Source organism: Eulemur rufifrons, chromosome 20, assembly GCF_041146395.1.
Source record: "Eulemur rufifrons isolate Redbay chromosome 20, OSU_ERuf_1, whole genome shotgun sequence".
Classification (NCBI taxonomy): Eukaryota; Metazoa; Chordata; class Mammalia; order Primates; family Lemuridae; genus Eulemur; species Eulemur rufifrons.
Genome location: NC_091002.1, coordinates 29,955,229 through 29,974,864, shown reverse-complemented (window position 1 = coordinate 29,974,864; position 19,636 = coordinate 29,955,229). Strand labels below are relative to the sequence as shown.

At 40.5% G+C, this 19,636-nt stretch overlaps 2 protein-coding genes across 2 annotated transcripts in view; one reads left to right on the top strand and one right to left on the bottom strand.

The window, feature by feature from the left end:
* Positions 1-5,823, bottom strand: part of MCM8 (minichromosome maintenance 8 homologous recombination repair factor) — a 33,625-nt gene extending 27,802 nt beyond the window's left edge. The window contains exons 1-5 of the mRNA XM_069495666.1: positions 5,734-5,823; positions 4,431-4,583; positions 4,076-4,159; positions 2,195-2,277; positions 1,621-1,770 (exon numbers count right to left, since the gene is read on the bottom strand). Of these exons, the coding sequence (XP_069351767.1) occupies positions 1,621-1,770; positions 2,195-2,277; positions 4,076-4,159; positions 4,431-4,578 (465 nt within the window). The 5' untranslated portion in view covers positions 4,579-4,583; positions 5,734-5,823. The remainder of the gene's footprint in view (positions 1-1,620; positions 1,771-2,194; positions 2,278-4,075; positions 4,160-4,430; positions 4,584-5,733) is intronic.
* A 215-nt stretch (positions 5,824-6,038) lies between these two features.
* TRMT6 (tRNA methyltransferase 6 non-catalytic subunit) lies at positions 6,039-18,492 on the top strand. The gene is made up of 11 exons (XM_069495873.1): positions 6,039-6,311; positions 10,067-10,194; positions 11,641-11,750; positions 12,294-12,385; positions 12,498-12,581; positions 12,843-12,967; positions 13,876-14,237; positions 14,636-14,721; positions 15,365-15,467; positions 15,571-15,657; positions 16,976-18,492. The coding sequence occupies exons 1-11, from the start codon at positions 6,184-6,186 to the stop codon at positions 17,165-17,167; spliced, it is 1,497 nt and encodes a 498-aa protein (XP_069351974.1). The 5' UTR covers positions 6,039-6,183; the 3' UTR covers positions 17,168-18,492.
* The last annotated feature ends 1,144 nt before the right edge of the window (positions 18,493-19,636 follow it).

The window sequence follows — 19,636 nt, the reverse complement described above, 5'->3', positions numbered from 1 at the left end:
ATAAGATAGAAATATATAACCATAATTCTTACAAGGACCATAACGATTTATAGACAAAATCCCATGAGAGTTTGAAAAAGTGCCATGAGAAAGGTTTCACAGTGAGACAACTGAGCTAGGCTCAAAGAATCTGGATACATAAGGTGAAGGGAATTCTTTTTTTTTTTTTTTGAGGCAGAGTCCCGCTCTGTCACCCTGGCTAGAGTGCCGTGGCATCAGTCTAGCTCACAGCAACCTCAAACTCCTGGGCTCAAGCAATCCTCCTGCCTCAGCCTCCCACGTAGCTGGGACTACAGGCATGCATCCCCATGCCCAGCTAATTTTTTCTATATATTTTTAGTTGTCCAGGTAATTTCTTTCTATTTTTTAGTAGAGACGGGGTCTCGCTCTTGCTCAGGCTGATCTCGAACTCCTGAGCTCAAACAATCCTCCCACCTTGGCCTCCCAGAGAACTAGGATTACAGGCGTAAGCCACCGTGCCCGGCCGGAATTCTATGTTGAACGGACAGCACGTGCAAAAGGTAGCAGTATTTAGACAATACTAGAGGGAGCTTAGTTTAGTTGGAATGCAGTGAATGAAGGACAGTAGTGGAGAAATGAAGTTGAGTCAGATCATGGAAGGCTTCGATGCCACATAAATGAGTGTCATTTCATTTGGTAGAAAAGAGTCATCACAGTTTCCCAGAAAAGATCATGTTTTATAAAGCATAGCAACAGTTTAGGAATGATAATAAAGGCTTAGCCTAAGACAGAAGCAGTAAGGATGGAAAGGAGGTGGATTTAAAAGAAATTTTAGAAAGAGAAATGAAAAGATGTGGTGACTTGGATATGGGGAAATGAGTCAGTGAAGTCTGAAGACAGCCAGCCGTCAAGGCTCCCAGTTTAGGGTTGCTAAGCAAATGTATACATCTTTATGATGAACTGTTCCTGGAACCTGGATATCCTTACCTTCCCTACTCTATGTCCAAATTCTAGCTACCCCTTTAAGACCTAACAAACCCCACCGTTTATATAGTCTTCCTCTGAACTTTCCCCAACAGTTGAGGGTCTTTTCTTTACCTATATGAATGCACCCAGCACTTTGTGCCTGTCCTGAGATTTGCTATTCTTTATCCTGAAGCATTTATCTGTTTGCTGGCCTAAAAAAACCTTTCACCATATGCTGTGTCACTTGAACCTTAAAAAACTCAGGCAGGAACAGTATAAATTGTTATTTCCATTTGATATATGGGGACATTCAGCAAGATTAAGTGATTTGCCTTATGCCACAGAACCTAGATCTGAGGTTGGTCTTTTTGCTCCAAGTTCATAACTGATAACATGAAGATGCCTTATCTTATCTTCCCCATGAGACAGTATAGCTCCTTGAAAAAAAGGTTTAATTTCTGGATAATCTTTAATGAGATTAAACAAATTCAAATAAGTTAGAAATAAATGCTTTACTTAGGTAAGCTGTTGTATATAGATAAATATGAATGGTATCTTTTAGGACAGGATTGCAACTTTTCAGTTCTCGCCAAAATCTTTTGGTAAAAGCTAACTATCTTTTAGAGAAGGTACTGTCACCGTGAAATCTTCCTTTAAAATTCTGACAAAAATCTGCATAAAACAAGTATTTACCTGATGTATTGCCAAACCCATGCAAGCCAAGGTTTCCTCAGGAGCATCTCTTAGTTCATTTGCCATATTTGGTATCAAGTTAGTTATTTCATCATCTTTTGTCAGTTCTTTAAAATCCACCAAAATACTTCCCTTTCTTTCTATTTCATCCTATAAAATACGTAAGTATTAAAATAATAATTATTTTTTGTAGTCAATTATAACTGGGAAATCAATTATACAATTTTTGAGAAAGCATATAATATTTATGTTGTGATAATGGTAAGTACTATGTAAGTATAAGCTTTGGGCCAAGTATGGTTCTAATGCTTTAAATATATTAACTACTTATGCTTCTTAACAACTCTTTCAGGTAGATATTTATACTCCTATCTCTAACTGAAAGAGAAAACTGAAGCAAAGAGAAATTAAGTAATTCACCAAAGTCCACACTGCAGTCAAGTGGCAGGGATGCAGTCTAAACCAAGGCAGTCTGACTCCAGTGCCTATGATCACAATCACTAGCACCTCAAATACACTGTTCAATAAGATGACACTGCCAGATGACTGGCAGTTTTGTTGTAAAGAATCTTACCTTGTCATAGAAATCAATATGCCTTGTGAAAAATTTTTCAAATGCTTGAATCTTCTCAATAAGAGGAGAGCTACTGCTGTAAACTAATCCAACAAATATGGCATTAGCACTGATAATCATATATGTACAAGCATATTTTTCATGAGATAAAGGAAATACTATATACATAGTGGGTGATTATTTTCTAATTGCTCTGTATTTTGATTACATTTAAATAAGAACTGTTATAGAATATATACTCAAGATTCTGAAACAAGTTTCGGTCTGTATAACCTGAAATACAGACAGGAAGTGCCTCTCTCTAAAAACCCCAATATCTGGTAATTTTGTATTGAATCTCTGACATCTAATACAACATATTAGTTCAAATTGCTTGCACAAAAAACTTAAACTAAAAATAAAACCAAAGCCAGACACATAAATTAAACTTCTATTTTGAACAAGAGATAAGACAATCACAATCTTTCCTGAGATCAGGAGAGAGACAGACCAATATTTAACTCTTGTCCCAAAATTGTAAAGCTATTTTTTTTTTTTACACCCTAAAGTTTTGTACTATTTTCAAATTGGTCTCCCACAGAAAAACAATATAATGAAGTAGTTTAGAAGAACAGCTGGTCAAACCTAAGGGACCTCTTGAACTCCATCTTTAGGACCAGTCCAAAGATCACTTACAGTGTAGTGTACTAAGCTACCTGTTAGGGGAATAACATGAGTATTGGGGTGGCTAATGTATCCTAAAGCAACCAAAGACCACATATGAAGCATATCTGTCTATTTAATAGGAAGGAAAAAAAAAAAAACAGACTCCCAAAAGAAAAAACATTTGTAAAGTACTCTATTCATTCACAAAATGAATACTGAGTGCCTGGTACAGGGCAGGGTCCTTGACCTCAAACAGTGTAGTCCAGCGGGACACAGACACAGACACAGACACACACACACACGCACACAAGACCCATACCTCACCAAAAGAGATATAACAAACATAGATATTATAAGAGCACAGAAAAGATAGTTCCTCACATCTATGTAGATAGATATATAATGTTAGCTGGTTTTCTTGATTATCAAAGGGAGATTCCTTAACTGTGTTTCTACACAAAGTTACGTTGGTTACTGCCTCCTGGTTCCACAAGCTGACTGTTCTATTTTCTGCTCTGTGATGCTATGATCAAGATCTACACCCTCCATTTCCCAGACTCTCTTTAAGTTCTGCCTATTGGAGGCACTTTAGAGACCGGAAGGCAGCAGAAAGAAAGGAATTTATTCTTGTTTCTAGTTCTTTGCAGCAACTCTGAAGCTGCAGAACATAGTTACAGTTCTAGCCTCCAGCCCTGAGGGCCGAGTAATGTCCTCTCAGCTACCAGCAGCAACCAGCTTCATTCACCAGAGCTGTGGTCTGAGCACAGCTCTGCGGGGCAGTCTTCAGAGGTCTAAGCACTGAGGGGGATTGTAGAATGCCCCTCAGAAGTCAAAACAATAGCTCTGCTGTACTCCCCCACTCCTGAATTCCTAGGTTTTGGTAACCTCAGAACTTCTTAACTTTTGTTCCCTCAGTCATAGTGATGGTTGCTGTTTCCTAAAATTACCACTTTCTGGGGAGTTATTGCAATTTGCTCTTTCAGTCTTCCACCTGTATATCCAATTCCCTGTATTAAACCCCCTTTTTGAAATACATAGTGTGGTTTCTGTTTTCCTGACTGATACAAAACCTAAAAACAATGCTCTTGAAACATAAACATGTTTATGTTTGGGTGAACTAAGATTAAGGTGGTATATGTCAGTAAGCCAAATGAATTATAGTAATATGAGATGTAGCATCCAAAGACAAATTAAGAAAATATAACTTATGATTTTTTTTATACTTTTAAGCTCTACCTTCAGAAAAATAAAGCTTCCAGCCTTTATATGGTATGAACTGATCCAATGTTGATTGATGTAGCAAAGACTGTGGGGTTTGTTCTGAAAAAAATAGAATACTAGGTTAGAAGAAACAGAGCAAACTTTTTCCCCCAAATTTGCTCCTCTTTCCAAAATGAGAACCTGATATGACATTAATAAAGTATTTAAATTAGAGGTTTTGGTAAGAATTTGGGATATTAACATTCAAATACTTGCTAAGGAGTAGCATCAAATAACAGACCAAAGTCTGAGATAAACTGTTTTGTGTGATAGCCAGGAATCACTTTCTTCATAAAGAGAAAAAAATTGAACAATCATTGACCTCACCTACCAGAAATAGGTTTTCCCACGGTTTTACTCAAGTTAGGTCTGTGTTCTCTTTCTCTCCATTTTCCTGAAAAGTTTCCACCACTTCTTCTTCTTTTCCAGCTTTGAAATCTTCCTCGTCCAAATCCTCTGCCTCTATGCTCTCCATTCATGTCTTCTAAAAGATAGAGATTAGAAAAGTCTTCACCAAATCTATAGGGGCAATAGTGCTCCAAAAAAATGTACTAAAGTAAGAAAGGAAAAATTAATGTATTCTAGGTTTCAGACTAGCAAACAGGCTTGCAAAGTTGTTCGCTATGGCGCAAGACCCAAATATTCTGCAGTTATCCTTTTAACGGTCACTTTTAATCCTCATCACGTTTTAAAGTGTACTATAGTGTAGAATAATGTAATAATTTACCAACTATTAAATACAGTTTAATTGACTAGATGCTCATGAGCTAAAAATAAGGAAAGATACTGTACTTGTCTCCCACAATAGAAATGAAAACAAGATAGGTAATTAATTCTAAGATAACTTGTTTGCAGTGTTTGAGATTTATTATAGGATAGTACAGGATGAACATAACCCTGACCTGAGACATTGAGGGATACATCACCATAGCTCCTTACATACAGCCAATTCTGCAGCGTCACATCCACTTTCTGTGCAATTTTTCTGTAAACCTAAAACTGCTCTAAAAAATGTATACTTTTAAAAACTTCACATCCTAGGGATAAAAATAAATAAGACTATATCCACACACTCTAGTGCAATTCATTACAAGAGAGCCTATCCAAATCTTTATTTAAAGGGTTTTAGCTAATAAATAATAACTTAAAAGTTCACGATTTTAGGGCACAGCAGGACTTTAATAATAAACCAGACATTACACATTATGAAACTGATACTCAGGGAAATTAAGCAAACTGATCAAGATCAAAGTTATCTGGTGACAATACAGATATCAAAACTCCTTCAGGATGCGAAGGTGAGGCGCTCCTTTAGCAAGGCTGCGTGCCATACCCTCTCAAACGAGATAATACGGTGAGAATAGTAACGATTCCAACACAAATATAAGAGGTAAGAACGGAGAATGAGTAAAAGAAACACCCGTTGGCCAGGTGTGCTTCGTTAAATACCCTATTTTATCTACCTCTCCTCTGGCTAAGTTCTTATTTGGTTGAGATAGAGGTTCCAAAGTTCTCCCAATTCACAACTGGGCTGGCTCCGGGATACGCGCTGATCTGTCCCGCCAGATTCTCCCTCCCTCCCGGAGGGAAGCGACAGGAGTCTCCGAGATCTCAGTTTCTCAAGCGACCCTTACCAAGTCCCGCGATTCTCTTCAGCCGCAGCTCTCCTGATGTCCTCGCGCGGGGCCAGACTCCATCTGTTGCAGCGGTTTGAGAACCTCAATTTTTTCACCGCGGACTTGGGAAGGTGCCTCAAATTAATGTCCAAGCGTCCGCTAAATTCTTTTTTGGCGCGTCTGTGACGCAACTTCCGTTCAAGGAGGCCGAGGGACGGGAGGGGTGGGGCAGAGTGCAGCCAATCAGGGAGTTCGGCCTGACGGAAGCCGTGAGGTCTCCGGAAGCGGTCCAGAGGTCCGGACCGGAAAGCGGAAGCGGCTCACAGCACGTGGGGGCGGTGCCGGTCGGAGGGCTACAGGTCTCCCCGGTTGTGGAAAGTGAAGCTGCCTGTGGCGACGGCGGAGGAGGAGGGGCGGGGCACAAGGGGCTGGAGGGACGCCAGAGAGCACGGACACCGGCTGAGCATCATGGAAGACTCAGGGGAGCAGCCGGGCCCACAGCCACCGCATCCCGGGGACCATCGCATCCGTGATGGAGACTTCGTGGTGCTGAAACGGGAAGATGTGTTCAAAGCAGTGCAAGTCCAGCGGAGAAAGTAAGTCAGATCGCTGGCCTTAGGGGTCCGCCGCCCCAGATACCTCCTCCCTCCAGGTCTTCCCACAGACCCCCTCCTATCAGGGTCTCATTCTTGGCTCTTTTGATCCCCATTTCCCGCCCTCGTTGTCTCCTCAGGTCTTCTGGTCACAGAGGGATTTTCCACCAGGATCCCATCCTCGGCCCTCGGAATCTCCCCTACTCCTCTTGTGTTCCCACAGAGGCCCCCCTCCATGATTTCATACCTGGCTCTCTACCTTCTCCATCTTTTCCAGTTTTTCCACAGAGTCCCTTCCCCAGAGTTCCATTCTTGGTTCTCGGATGCTTGGATACCTCCCTGTCCACCACCACCTCCCAGCTCCCGTCCTGGGTTGTCTCCTCACCCCAGGGGGTGTCCCCCTCCCAGTAGATCCTCTTTCTTCCCTAATCTCTCAGCCAAGGATCTATCCCACAAACGATGAAACCTCTCCTATTTAGTCTGGCTTTCCTGCCTGTTACCTTGACCCAGACAGGCTATGGGGAATAGAGAAAGGAGACAACTTCCCACAGAGTGTGGGATCACTTTGGCGTTCCCTCATTTTACACGACGGGATTCAAGGTCCGGAAAATTGCTCAAAAGCAATTTGCTCAAGGTCTTAGAACTCGAAATTGAGCTTGGTTTATGAACCTGCTGATCAGTATCGCTCTGTTTAGTACTACAGAAGTGGGATTTTGATAACTTTCTGGAAGGGGTGGTGAAGTTGCTCAATCCTAATAGCTATTAATGGAGAAAATGACTTGGGATGTTTGGGTTAACGTATCTGAGAAGTACAACCAAGTTTTCTTTTGAGCTGGGTTATTACTTTTGACAAAGAAGTAGGTTGGCTACAGTGTCAGGAGAACAACTTTTTGCAGACTAGAAAGCTAGGTATTATGAGATTTGGAATTTTTGGTAAGTACTCACTTAAGATGAATTATTTTACTTCTCTTTGAACCACATCGTTAAGGTGAAGTGGATGTCATTAGAAAAGTCCAGTAACAAGTCCCAAAGCACCAAGCTAGTGATAACCCAGCTTTTTTGCACAAGCACCAATTCAGTAAAGAAAAAAAAAATGAGGAAGAGGTGTATTTCTTGTAGTCCAGAAATGTAATATCTTCATGAGCTTTTAAGCATTTTTAAATTCTTCATAAATAAAATATTTTATATTGGTGGTTGAAATTAGAGAAATTTTTTAATTGTCCCTCATCATTACTGTACTTTTGTGTTCCTCAAATCAGTATTTTTTTCTGTTCAGAATTTTAAATTAGGAGTTCAATGCCTGCTTCCTACTTCCAAAGACATAATTTCTGGAGGTTGCTAATACTAATTATTTAAACTTTTTAATTGAAGTATAACAGTGCAGCAAAGTTGTTAGATTATAAATTCAATGAATGAGCCCAGTGTTGCACATCTGTATAATGACCATCCAGGTGAAACTTTTTTTTTCTTTCGTTTCTTACAGTGTTCTTGTAAGTTGCTTAATTTTCAAATGTAGTTGTTTGAATGTGTTTCTAATAATGTACTCTTGTAGACTTTTTCATTACCAAGGAGACAGACAATAACCCCTTTAGTTCAAAAAAGTACTCTTAAAACATTTATTTGGAAATACTTTTCATCAGGTCCTCTTCTTGACAGAAGCCATAGTGGCAGTTTCCATTTTGTTTAGGAAATGACCTTCTGAGCTCAGCTACATCCCCAGGCCAGACTCCCCCATCACCTTTCTCTTTGGGATGTGCTCACCTGGTTGTGCAGTAGTCCTGGCTCTCTGAGGATGGTGCTCTGCAAATCTTACTCCTTCCCAGTGAAGACGTGACCCCAACATCCTTCTGACTAGACCCCACTTTCCTGACTGTGGCAAGAACCTCCTGTCAGACCAGCCAGTTTAACATACCTCATCCCCTTTAGACATCAGTTAGGCTGGCAGAGGGGTGAACCCAAGCCAGCTCAGATTCAGTATTTCAGCAGCACCAGGATGCTTGAAGGATGATGGTGAAGGACGCACATCTGGACTGAGCTGAGTTTTGACTTCCGAGAGGGCTTATGTTAGCAAATATTTTGAGTGTGTGTTATGTCCTGTTCTGTGTTAATAACAGGGATCCAGGCCGGGCACGGTGGCTCACGCCTGTAATCCTAGCACTCTGGGAGGCCGAGGTGGGCGGATCGTTTGAGCTCAGGAGTTCGAGACCAGCCTGAGCAAGAGCGAGACCCCATCTCTACTAAAAATAGAAAGAAATTATATGGACAGCTAAAAATATATATAGAAAAAATTAGCCGGGCATGGTGGCGCATGCCTGTAGTCCCAGCTACCCGGGAGGCTGAGGTAGTAGGATCGCTTGAGCTCAGGAGTTTGAGGTTGCTGTGAGCTAGGCTGACGCCACGGCACTCACTCTAGCCTGGGCAACAGAGTGAGACTCTGTCTCAAAAATAAATAAATAAATAAAAAATAAATAAATAAATAAAATAACAGGGATCCAGCAAAAACCAAGAATTGTCTCTGTCTGGATCATTTAGGATCTTGCAGGATTTCATTCTAATGGTTTAAGTAAGGTTTAATGAAGATGTGACAAATAACACATACAAAGGTATGGCAGGATGTAGGGAAACAATTAAGGTGATGCACCCAGGAAGCAATGGTGGTAAGCCTTTGACTAGGGAGCCTGGGTGACATGGCAATGCATTCTGTCATGGTCAGCCTCCAGGGACACAGAAAAAGCAAGAGAAGGGGTGGGGTGGGGCACAAGCAGAATTACCACAACATGTCTCCCAGAGTTCAGTGTTCTGTGCATGTGGGCCGTGTCCTGAAGCTAGGCAGGGCTTCCAAGGTCCTTAGGTCTTTGCTAGGGTAGACTGTGTGGTATAGTGGAAAGAACCAGGATTTGAGGACAAACAGACCTGGATTTGAATCCCAGCTCCAGCACTTTGTAACTGTTAATCTTGGACAAGATACTTCTCCCTGGGCTTCCGATTGCTCATCTGGAAAGAGCTGTGTCCTAGGGTTACTGTGAGAATTAAATCAAAAAGTATAAAACATATCTGGCACACACTGCCTAGTCCCTGATTGGCACTCAATAGATGTTAGTTTTCTTTTGAGGGGAAAGGTTTGTGTTTTTGTGGGATTTTACTTTTAAATTGCAATAAGATGAAAATCTGAGTAATAGGAAAACCTCAAATTGCCTGGTCCTCAGTAGAGCAGTGTCAGTGTTAGGCTTCATTTCTAAATATGTAGATTTTCAATAAATATAATTTGCTTTTATTAGGTAATTTTCAAATAAAATGACCAGTTAGACCAAGCCCAGGGAATTTGTTAAATCTTTGTTGTCTCAATGATTGTTCAGTTTTGAGATTTTTCTGGTGTAAATTGCAAGGGGTGTCACAGTACATGCCCAGTGGCCTAGCAACGTTGTCGACCCTGCCTGCTGTTCAGGAAATCCATAGAGCCTGTGAGTTCAGACATTCTGATAGACAGCATGAAGCGGTGTCAGACCAATGCCCCAGAAGAGGAATGTCTTCTGTCTTTGCTTCCTCTTTCCAAAATTCATTGTTTTTGTGGCTTCTTTATTAATTTTGTGTCTCTACCCCAACCTGGATCTCTGTAGTTCATCTGTTGCTTTATGTTCAGACACAGTGCTGCTGATCATATATTGTGGAGACTGCTTTTGAAATAAACTAGAATGAATGTGTCTTTTCTATACTGAACACAAAAGAAATCAGTTAATTGATTGCTTTTTCTTCCCCAGAAAAGTAACTTTTGAAAAACAGTGGTTCTACCTGGATAATGTCATTGGCCATAATTATGGAACCACATTTGAAGTGACCAGTGGAGGAAGTCTTCAGCCCAAGAAGAAGAAGGAAGAGCCTACTTCAGGTGCACCACTTTGGGTATTTGAAATAGATGCTGTCCAATTGGCTAGTCAGAAACATATCAACTTCCAATGAATTCCAAAGTGCTAGCCTATCCGAAGAGAAATCTTAATTTATAATCTAAGAACTGTGACTCGGTGGAATGAAGCCAGTACTACCTTTGTCCATGAGATTATCTGGATTCTGGCTCCGGCCCATGATTAACTGGTTCTCTGACCTTGGGCCAGGCATCGAATCCTATGAGTCCTTGTTGCTTCATTGCAAGAGCATGTGTAGAACTCATTCAGTGCCCACAAGTTAAGTAACAGCTGCAAGGTAGTTAGCATATAGTGCAGAGGTTGAGAGGTCTGACTTTGAATCCAACTAGGTAAGTTAATTTCTAGTGTCATCACTTGCTTTTTAACCTTGAGTAAATTATTTGATTTCTGTAAGTCTTATATCCTTATGTCTGTAAAATGGGGCCATAACCATACTTAATGCCGAGGTTATAGTAAGTGTTCATGCTCTAACTCATAGGAAGTTCCGAACAGTGCCTTGCTTTTAGCAGGGACCCATAATTTTAGCTATTATTATTTTTTTGACAACTTCTATGTCTAAAATCTGTTATTAATTAAAATTAAATATTTATTAAAATTCAAGTATTAATATTTTGATTCAAATAAGTTATTTAGATGCTCTTAAATTAATATCCATATTTTTACTAAGCACCAGATATGTGCCAGGCCTAATGAGGCACTGCAATTATAGCAGTTCATAAGATAGACTGTCTAAAATGTACTTACCAGTGGGGAACACCAAAAATAATCAAGTAGACAAGGAAGCAGCATAATTTCTGATGGTGATACGTGCTGGGACGATAATAAAGCTGGGACATGTACTGGAGCCTGCTAGGGGGAAGCGACCCTTGCTGAGAGGATGAGCTCAGCTTTAAGTGATGGAAAGAATCCAGCCACTCAGATCTGTCATAAGAGCCTTCCAAACAGAGAGAGCTGCAAGTACCCAATGCCTGCTGTGGGACCTTGCTGAGTGTGTTCAGGTAACAGAAAGAAAGGCAGTGTGGCTGAAGCTGAGGGATCAAGAGATGAGGTCAGAAAAGGTAGGCAGGGGCCAGATCATACATGACCCTGCAGGTCATCCTTGGAATGTATTTTCATTGCTATGGGAAGTCACTGTTTGGTTTTGAGAATCAGGGTAGATGAGCCAATTTGCATTTAAAGAAAGAGCACTCTGGCATCCAAATGTGTATTAGGAGGAAGAGTGAGGGCAGGAAGAAGAGTTGGAGGCTCAGAGTAGTTGTGGCAAGAAAGGAGAGTGGACTGCGGTGGGGGCAGTGGAACTGCAAGGCCAGACTGGAGTGCCTGATGGGCTGGGTGTGGATATGAACTTTGAAAAAGAAAGATTGTAAACGAATTTCAGACCATAAATGTCATAGAGCAATTTCTTTCCTTAGAGACTAAAGAAGCTGGCACTGATAATCGAAATATAATTGATGATGGGAAATCTCAGAAACTTACTCAAGATGACATAAAAGCTTTGAAGGACAAGGGCATTAAAGGAGAGGTAATAGTCAAAGGATTTTTTTGTTTTGATCTTGTTGGTGTTTAGGAAATTGTTTGGTTTTTAAAGCAGACTTTACCTAAGGTAAAATAGAAAAATAATGTTATACTTTTGTTATCAATAGGTCAAAACATACATGCAATTCAGTATACCAAAGATCTTGTTTCTTATACACAGAAATATAAGTGAATGACATTACTAATATTATTAGAGAATTTGATAACAGTACATATGAAGATTTAACTTTCTTCATTTTCAGTAATGTTTTCAGCCAATGTCTTCAGAAATGAGTTTCCTCTCTCTCTCTCCTCCCTTTATTGTATATTTCTGTTCTTTTACTGTGGTTTAAATGGGGTTATAAAATACTCACATTTTATTACAAATTCTAAATAGAGCATACAAATACAAAGTTCATCCATTTGGACTTCTGTGGAAAAGGGACTGGAGGATCAGGCTATTGGATCCATTCTGGGGTAAGAAACCTCTGAAGTTATTTATTCTGTGAAACTAAAGTTTCAGAAAATCTGCTTGCTCCTTTTCTTATAGGAAATAGTTCAGCAGTTAATTGAAAATAGTACAACATTCCGAGACAAGACAGAATTTGCTCAGGATAAATATATAAAAAAGAAGAAAAAGAAGTAAGTAAGAAAAAGTTGAAAATATTAAAAATTTTTATATGCTTATTTTTAAAGTAAAATATTTTAAGTCTTTTTTTTTTCAAATTAGTGTTCTGTTTTTTTCTTCCCCCAGATATGAAGCCATCATTACTGTTGTGAAGCCATCTACCCGTATTCTTTCAATTATGTATTATGCAAGAGAACCTGGAAAAATTAAGTACGCTTTGTTTCCTTTCAAAAATATAATTAGGGGAATATATCTTTAAGAAAGTCATGCTTTTAAGTAAAATGAAAACCTTGCTCACCTGCATAAAGTGTCCTCCTACCTCATAAATTGTAAGTCCTTTTACTATCGCCTCCAAAGCAATCAATAATCTTTCAACATAATTTTTATAAAACAAACAAAACTTGAAAAATGATGAATAAAATAGCAGGCTTTACTTAGCTAAAAATGAATGAATTATTCTTTTCCCCTTAGCCACATGAGATACGATACCCTAGCCCAGATGTTGACACTGGGGAATATCCGTGCTGGCAATAAAATGATTGTTATGGAAACGTGTGCAGGCTTGGTGCTGGGCGCAATGATGGAACGAATGGGAGGTAAGATTCAATATTTTCAAGTTCCGTAAAACCCTACCCTGATGTGAGTAAAAGGGTCCAAAAATTCAAACTCATGGAAAGCCAGATTGAGTTACTTCAAGGTTAATGAAGTAGCTTGGGGTGAACCTGCACTGCTCCTGGCCTAGGGACCTTCCTTTACACCTCACATCTCCCAGTCTAGACCATGTTGGCGTGCAGCCCGCTCCCAACCCCTACCCAGCAGTGGCGACTGTCCTTTCCAGCTTCTCTCTCAGTGGGCTGGAGCCTGTGGCTGGCCGGGACTTCCAGGGCAGGGATTTTAGTAAACCATTGGATAGCAGGTGTTTTTATTGGCTTGAATTGAGGGGATTGAGTGGGAAGATTACTCAACATGTATTCTCTCCTGTAAGAATACAACACAGCTTGATTTGTCTGCCTTTTCTCTGGCCCCATAGAAAATAAGAACTTATGACTGGGCAGTGGCTCAATGCCTATAATTCTGGCACTTTGGGAGGCTGAGGTGGGAAGATCGCTTGAGGTCAGGAGTTCGAGACCGGCCTGAGCAATTAGTGAGACCCCATCTCTACAAAAAATAGAAAAATTAGCCAGGCATTAGGTGTCACGTGCCTGTAATCCCAGCTACTCAGAAGGCTGAGGCAGGAGGATTTCTTGAGCCCAGGTGTTGGAGGTTACAGTGAGCTATGATGACGCCACTGCCCTCACTCCTGGGCTTAAGTCTTCCTGTTTATCTGTTTTGGAATTAGATTACCTCCACTGGGAACATTCATAGACTCCAAATGGACCCCCAGCGTTGCTGCATCACCCTTCAGCCTCTGAATAAAGTGAAAAGACCTTTAGTCTTATTACTGTGGAGGACTCATGAACGGTCACCTCCATCAGGCAGATGTTCGTTTCTCTTACCCATTCAGGTTTTGGCTCCATTATTCAGCTGTACCCTGGAGGTGGACCTGTTCGGGCAGCAACAGCATGTTTTGGATTTCCCAAATCTTTCCTCAGTGGTCTTTATGAATTCCCCCTCAACAAAGTGGACAGTCTCCTAAATGGAACATTTTCTGCTGAGATGTTATCTTCAGAGCCAAAAGACAGTGCTTTGGCTGAGGAAAGTAATGGCACACTTGAGGAGGAAAAACAGACTTCTGAACAAGAGAATGAAGACGGCATGGGGGAGGCCCCGGAGGGTAGTCACCCAGAAGAACAAGAAACAATGGAAATCATTTCTCAAGATGCAGAACATAAGGAGCCTAAAGAGGGAGGAAGCAAAAAGGATTATGTAAGAATGTCAGGAGTCCCCACTACCCTCTAATACGCTCCTCAGGGCCTCAGTTAACTTCATTAAAGTAATGAGAGTTGGTTTGCCTTTGTGAGTCAGCTCCCAAGATGATAATATCAGAACAATTGTAGAGAGAGAGTGTGTGTCAGTGTACACAAATGTGTGATTTAATCTTTGGGATGGAGCTTTAGGATACCAAGCATTGCATAGGTAACTTAATGATGGTTTTTAATATATAGTCTTTCTTGTGTTTTTTTCAACTTCCTTCTAAACAACCTCCTTCTGTTGCTGAAGTCTGAGTTGGTAAATACTGTTGAAATGTTTTGACAGACCAGAGCATTTCCATAAACCTGACTGAATGACCGCAGTATGTTGGTTTCTTATTTTTCTTCTTGAAGATTCAGGAAAAACAAAGGAGACAAGAAGAGCAGAGGAAAAGACATTTAGAGGCTGCTGCTCTGCTGAGTGAAAGAAATGCAGATGGGTGCGTTGATGAAAGAATGCAGGAGACTTCTTGGTGCATGTGGGCTCTGCTTCAAACAGATTGGCATTCTCTTTCTGCTTGACTGCCTAGATTTTAGTAGGCCATGAAATGAGGATTCTGTCTTGAGTTTTTAAAGAAAGGAGGTTGAGTCTGGCCGAGGTGGGAAATTGATTGTGCTGGTGTGAGCCTTTTAGAAGAAATTTGAACCTTCTCCAATGACAGTGCATCAGACCAGACAGGGCTGTGTAGTCCTAAGTAGAGAGTGGGGCATTCAAGTGCTGTGGTACAGGCTAATGACAAGGGTTAATGAAACCTCCTGACAAGGAGAGATAGATTCAGGTGTCTGCAAAGCAGCATATACAGTGTTGGATTTGTTTCCAGATGATTTGAAAAAAATTCAAGAATGTCATTAAATGCAACTTAGAGTTGCCAAGCACCACAAGAGCTTCTAACCCAGTTTGTGTTTCCTAGAAAGAAATAGCTCATGATTTAATTCTGTTTGGGACTTCTGGAATGTTGTATTTAAATCTCTTCTTTGAGTGAGTCATGCAAATTAAATGCACAATCATTTTAAATGCCTTTTAAAACCTGTGCTCCACTTTGGGGAAGTAGAAAAATAATTTGTCTAACATTTTCCTTGCAGTTTAATTGTAGCTAGTCGTTTCCATCCCACTCCTCTGCTGCTGTCTCTGCTGGACTTTGTGGCCCCTTCAAGGCCATTCGTGGTCTACTGTCAGTATAAAGAGGTAATATTAGAATGGAATGGGAGGGAAGTCTTGCATCTGAATGTTGATCTTCAAACTACAGCCAAGGAAGCAATTCTTAGCAGAACTCTGTTTTTGCCTGCAGCCTCTGTTGGAATGCTACACGAAACTACGGGAGAGGGGAGGGGTCATCAACCTCAGGCTGTCAGAAACCTGGCTCAGAAATTATCAGGTACGTGTTCTTACAGCTGGGCCCAGGGGCTGCTCTCCTGAGTCCTGGCTCCTTGCAGTAATATTGGAAGTTGTTAAATAGAGATATCCCTATTTATGTCTGCATAGATGGAGAAGTCTCCTGCCTGTAACTTGGAGAAAGTGCTCCTGACTTTTCCTGATCCTTTTTTCTCTTTTCATGTCAGAGTTACTCTAACTCCAGCCCAGAGGCATTTAAAATGCAAACGGTTGTGGTTCCTATTTCCCCAAGGCCTTGATATTCTCGCTGTGGAGGGTGTAATTGATAATAGCAAAATCCCCAGGTGGATAATGAAAGTGTCCTTTTCTCCTCTGCCGGGATGTTTTTGCAGCAAGTTTTTATGATTTACTGGTGGGCCCTATGTCAGTTCAGGTCTTCTAAAAGACATATGCCAAGATGGAAGTTGAAGTGTAAGAGATTTATTAGGGAAGGAAATGCCTTTAAAAGGTAAGGAGGAGAGGGAGCAGGATTAGATGGTGTGGATGAGTAGAGGAAGGAGGACGGGATGAGGAGGCTGCAGTGCTGCTTTAAGAAAGTCTCAGCCAGGCTGATGCGGAGCCCAGGAGCAAAGATCGCCCATTCAAGGAGCCCTGTGTTGGGCAGAAATGGTCCAATTTTGGTACCCATGCTCAGTTACCAACTAGGAGCAGTCCGGGGCCTCCCTCAGTGTGAACACTACAGCGGATCCCAAAGGAGCGGCAGCTGGAGGCTTTCTGCTGCCTGACTGCCTCGCAGCCAGTTCTCTCGGAGGGGAGCACCTCCACACTGCCAGAGGCCCTGTCTAGCTGCCTGGTGTTTTATCACACTGTGGTGGGGATGCTGTTTAGCCTTGGGTGCCCTTCGTGGAGGTCATCTAATTTAGCTAAGGTAACAGGAGAGAAGCCTTGTTGGAGTTAACAGCGTAGCAGAGAAGGGAGGTTCTGAGTGTACATCCAGTAGCTACTTCTCCATAGACCAAAGCTCCACTGTTGGCCATGAAGCTTCCTAGAGCCAAGAGGAAGAAAGCTACACTTAAGCCCAGAATCCTGCGCAAACCTCTTGCCCATTCTCCATCAGAAACATGCTTCGGGTTTGAAAGAAACAGGGCTTCAGTTTTATTTTTCAAAAGAAAATCTTTTAAGCCAATTTCTGTATTTTTCTCTGCACTGTCACATGAAGGAAAGAGCTCCTTAGAAATTGGTCCATTTAAATCTTCAAGACAATCTGTGTCATTTAAGTTCTGATTTTTGGCATGAGTATTGTTAGCGTGCACTTTATTGTCTTGGGAAAACATGAACGTCTATCTTTCCATCTTGATTAGGTTTTGCCAGATCGAAGTCATCCCAAATTGCTGATGAGTGGAGGTGGAGGGTACCTTCTCTCAGGCTTCACTGTTGCCATGGACAACCTTAAAGCAGATGCCAGCCTCAAATCCAACTCGAGCACTTTAGAATCACACAAGACTGAAGAGCCAGCAGCTAAAAAACGGAAATGCCCAGAGTCAGACTCTTAACCCTTCAAGAATTGCCTTGAGTTTTGTTCTCAGGCATTATACAGTTAGTAATTAAACTTTAAATGCCATTACTAATTGTTTTTTCATACCCTAAGAATAAGAACATGCCAATACATTTGTTCCTGAGAAGGAAGAATAAGCCTTTTGTCTACTTCTGACACAGATGTGTTTGGTCTGTCAAAACTGCAGCTCTGAGGTGTGCAGTGGATTGATACGACCAAGTGTATTTGTTTAACAAAAATCCTCTAAGGACTTCTCAGTACTCTGTGTAATTATCTTGAGAATTTCAACATCCTAAAGATGTATTTATACAAGACTTTGTTTATATTTTAAGCTAAGTTGGATAACAACTTAGTACCTAAAGTACTAAAGTAGCTAAAACTTGGTGGGTACTGAAAGGAAGGAATTTGTGGAGGAAATTTCCTCTGTTCATTTCATTCTCTTCAGCCTAAGCAATATGGATGTGTGTGTGAGGTTTACAGTACCAAAAATGTCCACTCTGTTCCCTGCAGTGGAATAAACTTTTTTGAAATGCTAGGTTTTATTATTTTTTAATAGTTGACAACCTGGGAAAGTTCTGAGTATTTATTTTACTGCTTTTTTGTACATAGAAAGGTTGAGTAGGGTACTTTTTTGAATTAATTTGCCAATCCTCTCATTCTTTGTTCCAAATAAAGTGACTAGAATTTTTGTGTAGTATTCAATTAAAGGAAACAGAAATGGTCTTTTCCCTTCCCTCACTTATGGATACACATATGCACACATACTTGTATATATGTGTATAGATGTTGGTATATAGATATGTATGTGTATATATATATACACCTACACACGGAGACATAGATTGTACTATCTATATGAACATACACATACACACGGAGACAGAATATACAATCTATTTGAACTATAGAAAAGTTTTGTGCAAGACTTAGACCAGTTCTCACTGCATCAGTGTCACTCCTTGTCAAATATATTTTAAAGTGCCTTTTTTAGTGATAATTAATACTGATCTGAAGAGCTCTGGCATGATTAGGTGGTTAGCCTTTCTAAGCTCTGAAAAAGCATAATCAAATTTGATTGACTGCCGCAGCAAAGGCAAGTGTTGAGAGTAAGCCAAGGCTCTTGTCCATTTGAGAGCTGAGTCTCTTGCTTGCTAGAATGTGCTCTTCATGTCATCATAGAATAGATGTGGAGCATCTCAGAACAAAAGAAATTTTCTTTTTCCAAATAGTGTGTGCTATTCTGATAATGGCCAGTGTGATTAGCAACAACTATGGTTTTGGTTCCTTTTACTGAAAATAATTGCTTTTAAAGAATAAAAGTGTTTCTTACTATGATCTGTCTAACATTAATGATGTAGTCAATGATGCCACATTGACTGCTGATTGTTACACATGGTCTCTGTAGTAGAGAACACGCCTGGGTTAGCACCTCACTGAACATTTTGCAAGCTGTTGTCAGCCACGTACAGCCAATTCAGTTTGGTCAAGGAGAACAGAAAACTGTGCATAGACTAGATTCAGTAGTGCCTGGTCTCCGCTGGTCACTGTTAGAACCATTTCCTACTTGGGATTCAACCAGTTTCCAAATCCCATTCTGTTCCCTAAATCCCTTATATTGATCTTGGTCTTTGGAGGGGAGGGCCCTGTGTTCCATGTTCCCCTGGAGATGACTTGTGAACTCTTCTTACCAGCACCAGCAGCAAAAGTTAACCTGTGTTACTTTTTCTAATATAATGTACTTCATCTTTTGAGTACAGATGATTTAATTCAGAGGTTCACATCTTCTAAGTGTTTAAAAACAGAATCCCCTGGATGGTTTGTTAAATACATATTGTTGGACTCTCCGCCCCAAAGTTTATTATTCAATACATCAAGGGTGGGGCAAAGAATTTGCATTTCTGTTAGTTTCTAAGTGATGCTGGTGCTGTTGGCCTGGGAACCGCTACTATGTGTGCCCACATCACAGGTGCCTCTGAATACAGGATGTTTTTGTCTTGTGTGTAAAATGAGCATTCACCTTTGTAGTAGATGAATGGATAATTTTATGACTTCTGGACATCCAGGCACCAGGAGAGTTATGTGGAATAGCACTTTATTGAGTGGCAATCAAAAAGAAAAAGACAAAAAATAATTTTGTAACATACATACTATTTATTGCACGAGAGTACTTGGCAATATACTGTGGTTCCCATTAAAGGGTGTTTTTAGCTTAGAGGTATGCTAAAATTGTATGAAGCAAATATTGGGCAATCATTCATGGACTGGTTTTATATGGAAAAGCCAAAAATACAGTCTTAATACATATGGAACTTTGGAAAAAAAATTAGGGTGATTGCTTTTTGTTTTAAAGCATTGGTTGTGTTATCCCAGGTTAGGTTGGTTTAAAAATAAATCAATAAATCATTGATTATAAATATTGTAAGAACAATACTAAATACTAAAAAGCATGTCCTAAAAATCTGATTGA

Bases quoted from the DNA above. Each gene is read 5' to 3' on its own strand.
- TRMT6 (XM_069495873.1), top strand. From the start codon at position 6,184: ATGGAAGACTCAGGGGAGCAGCCGGGCCCACAGCCACCGCATCCCGGG. The intron at 12,582-12,842 runs GTACGCTTTGTT...TTTTCCCCTTAG, and splicing joins AGAGAACCTGGAAAAATTAA to CCACATGAGATACGATACCC. The intron at 14,238-14,635 runs GTAAGAATGTCA...TTCTTCTTGAAG, and splicing joins GAGGAAGCAAAAAGGATTAT to ATTCAGGAAAAACAAAGGAG.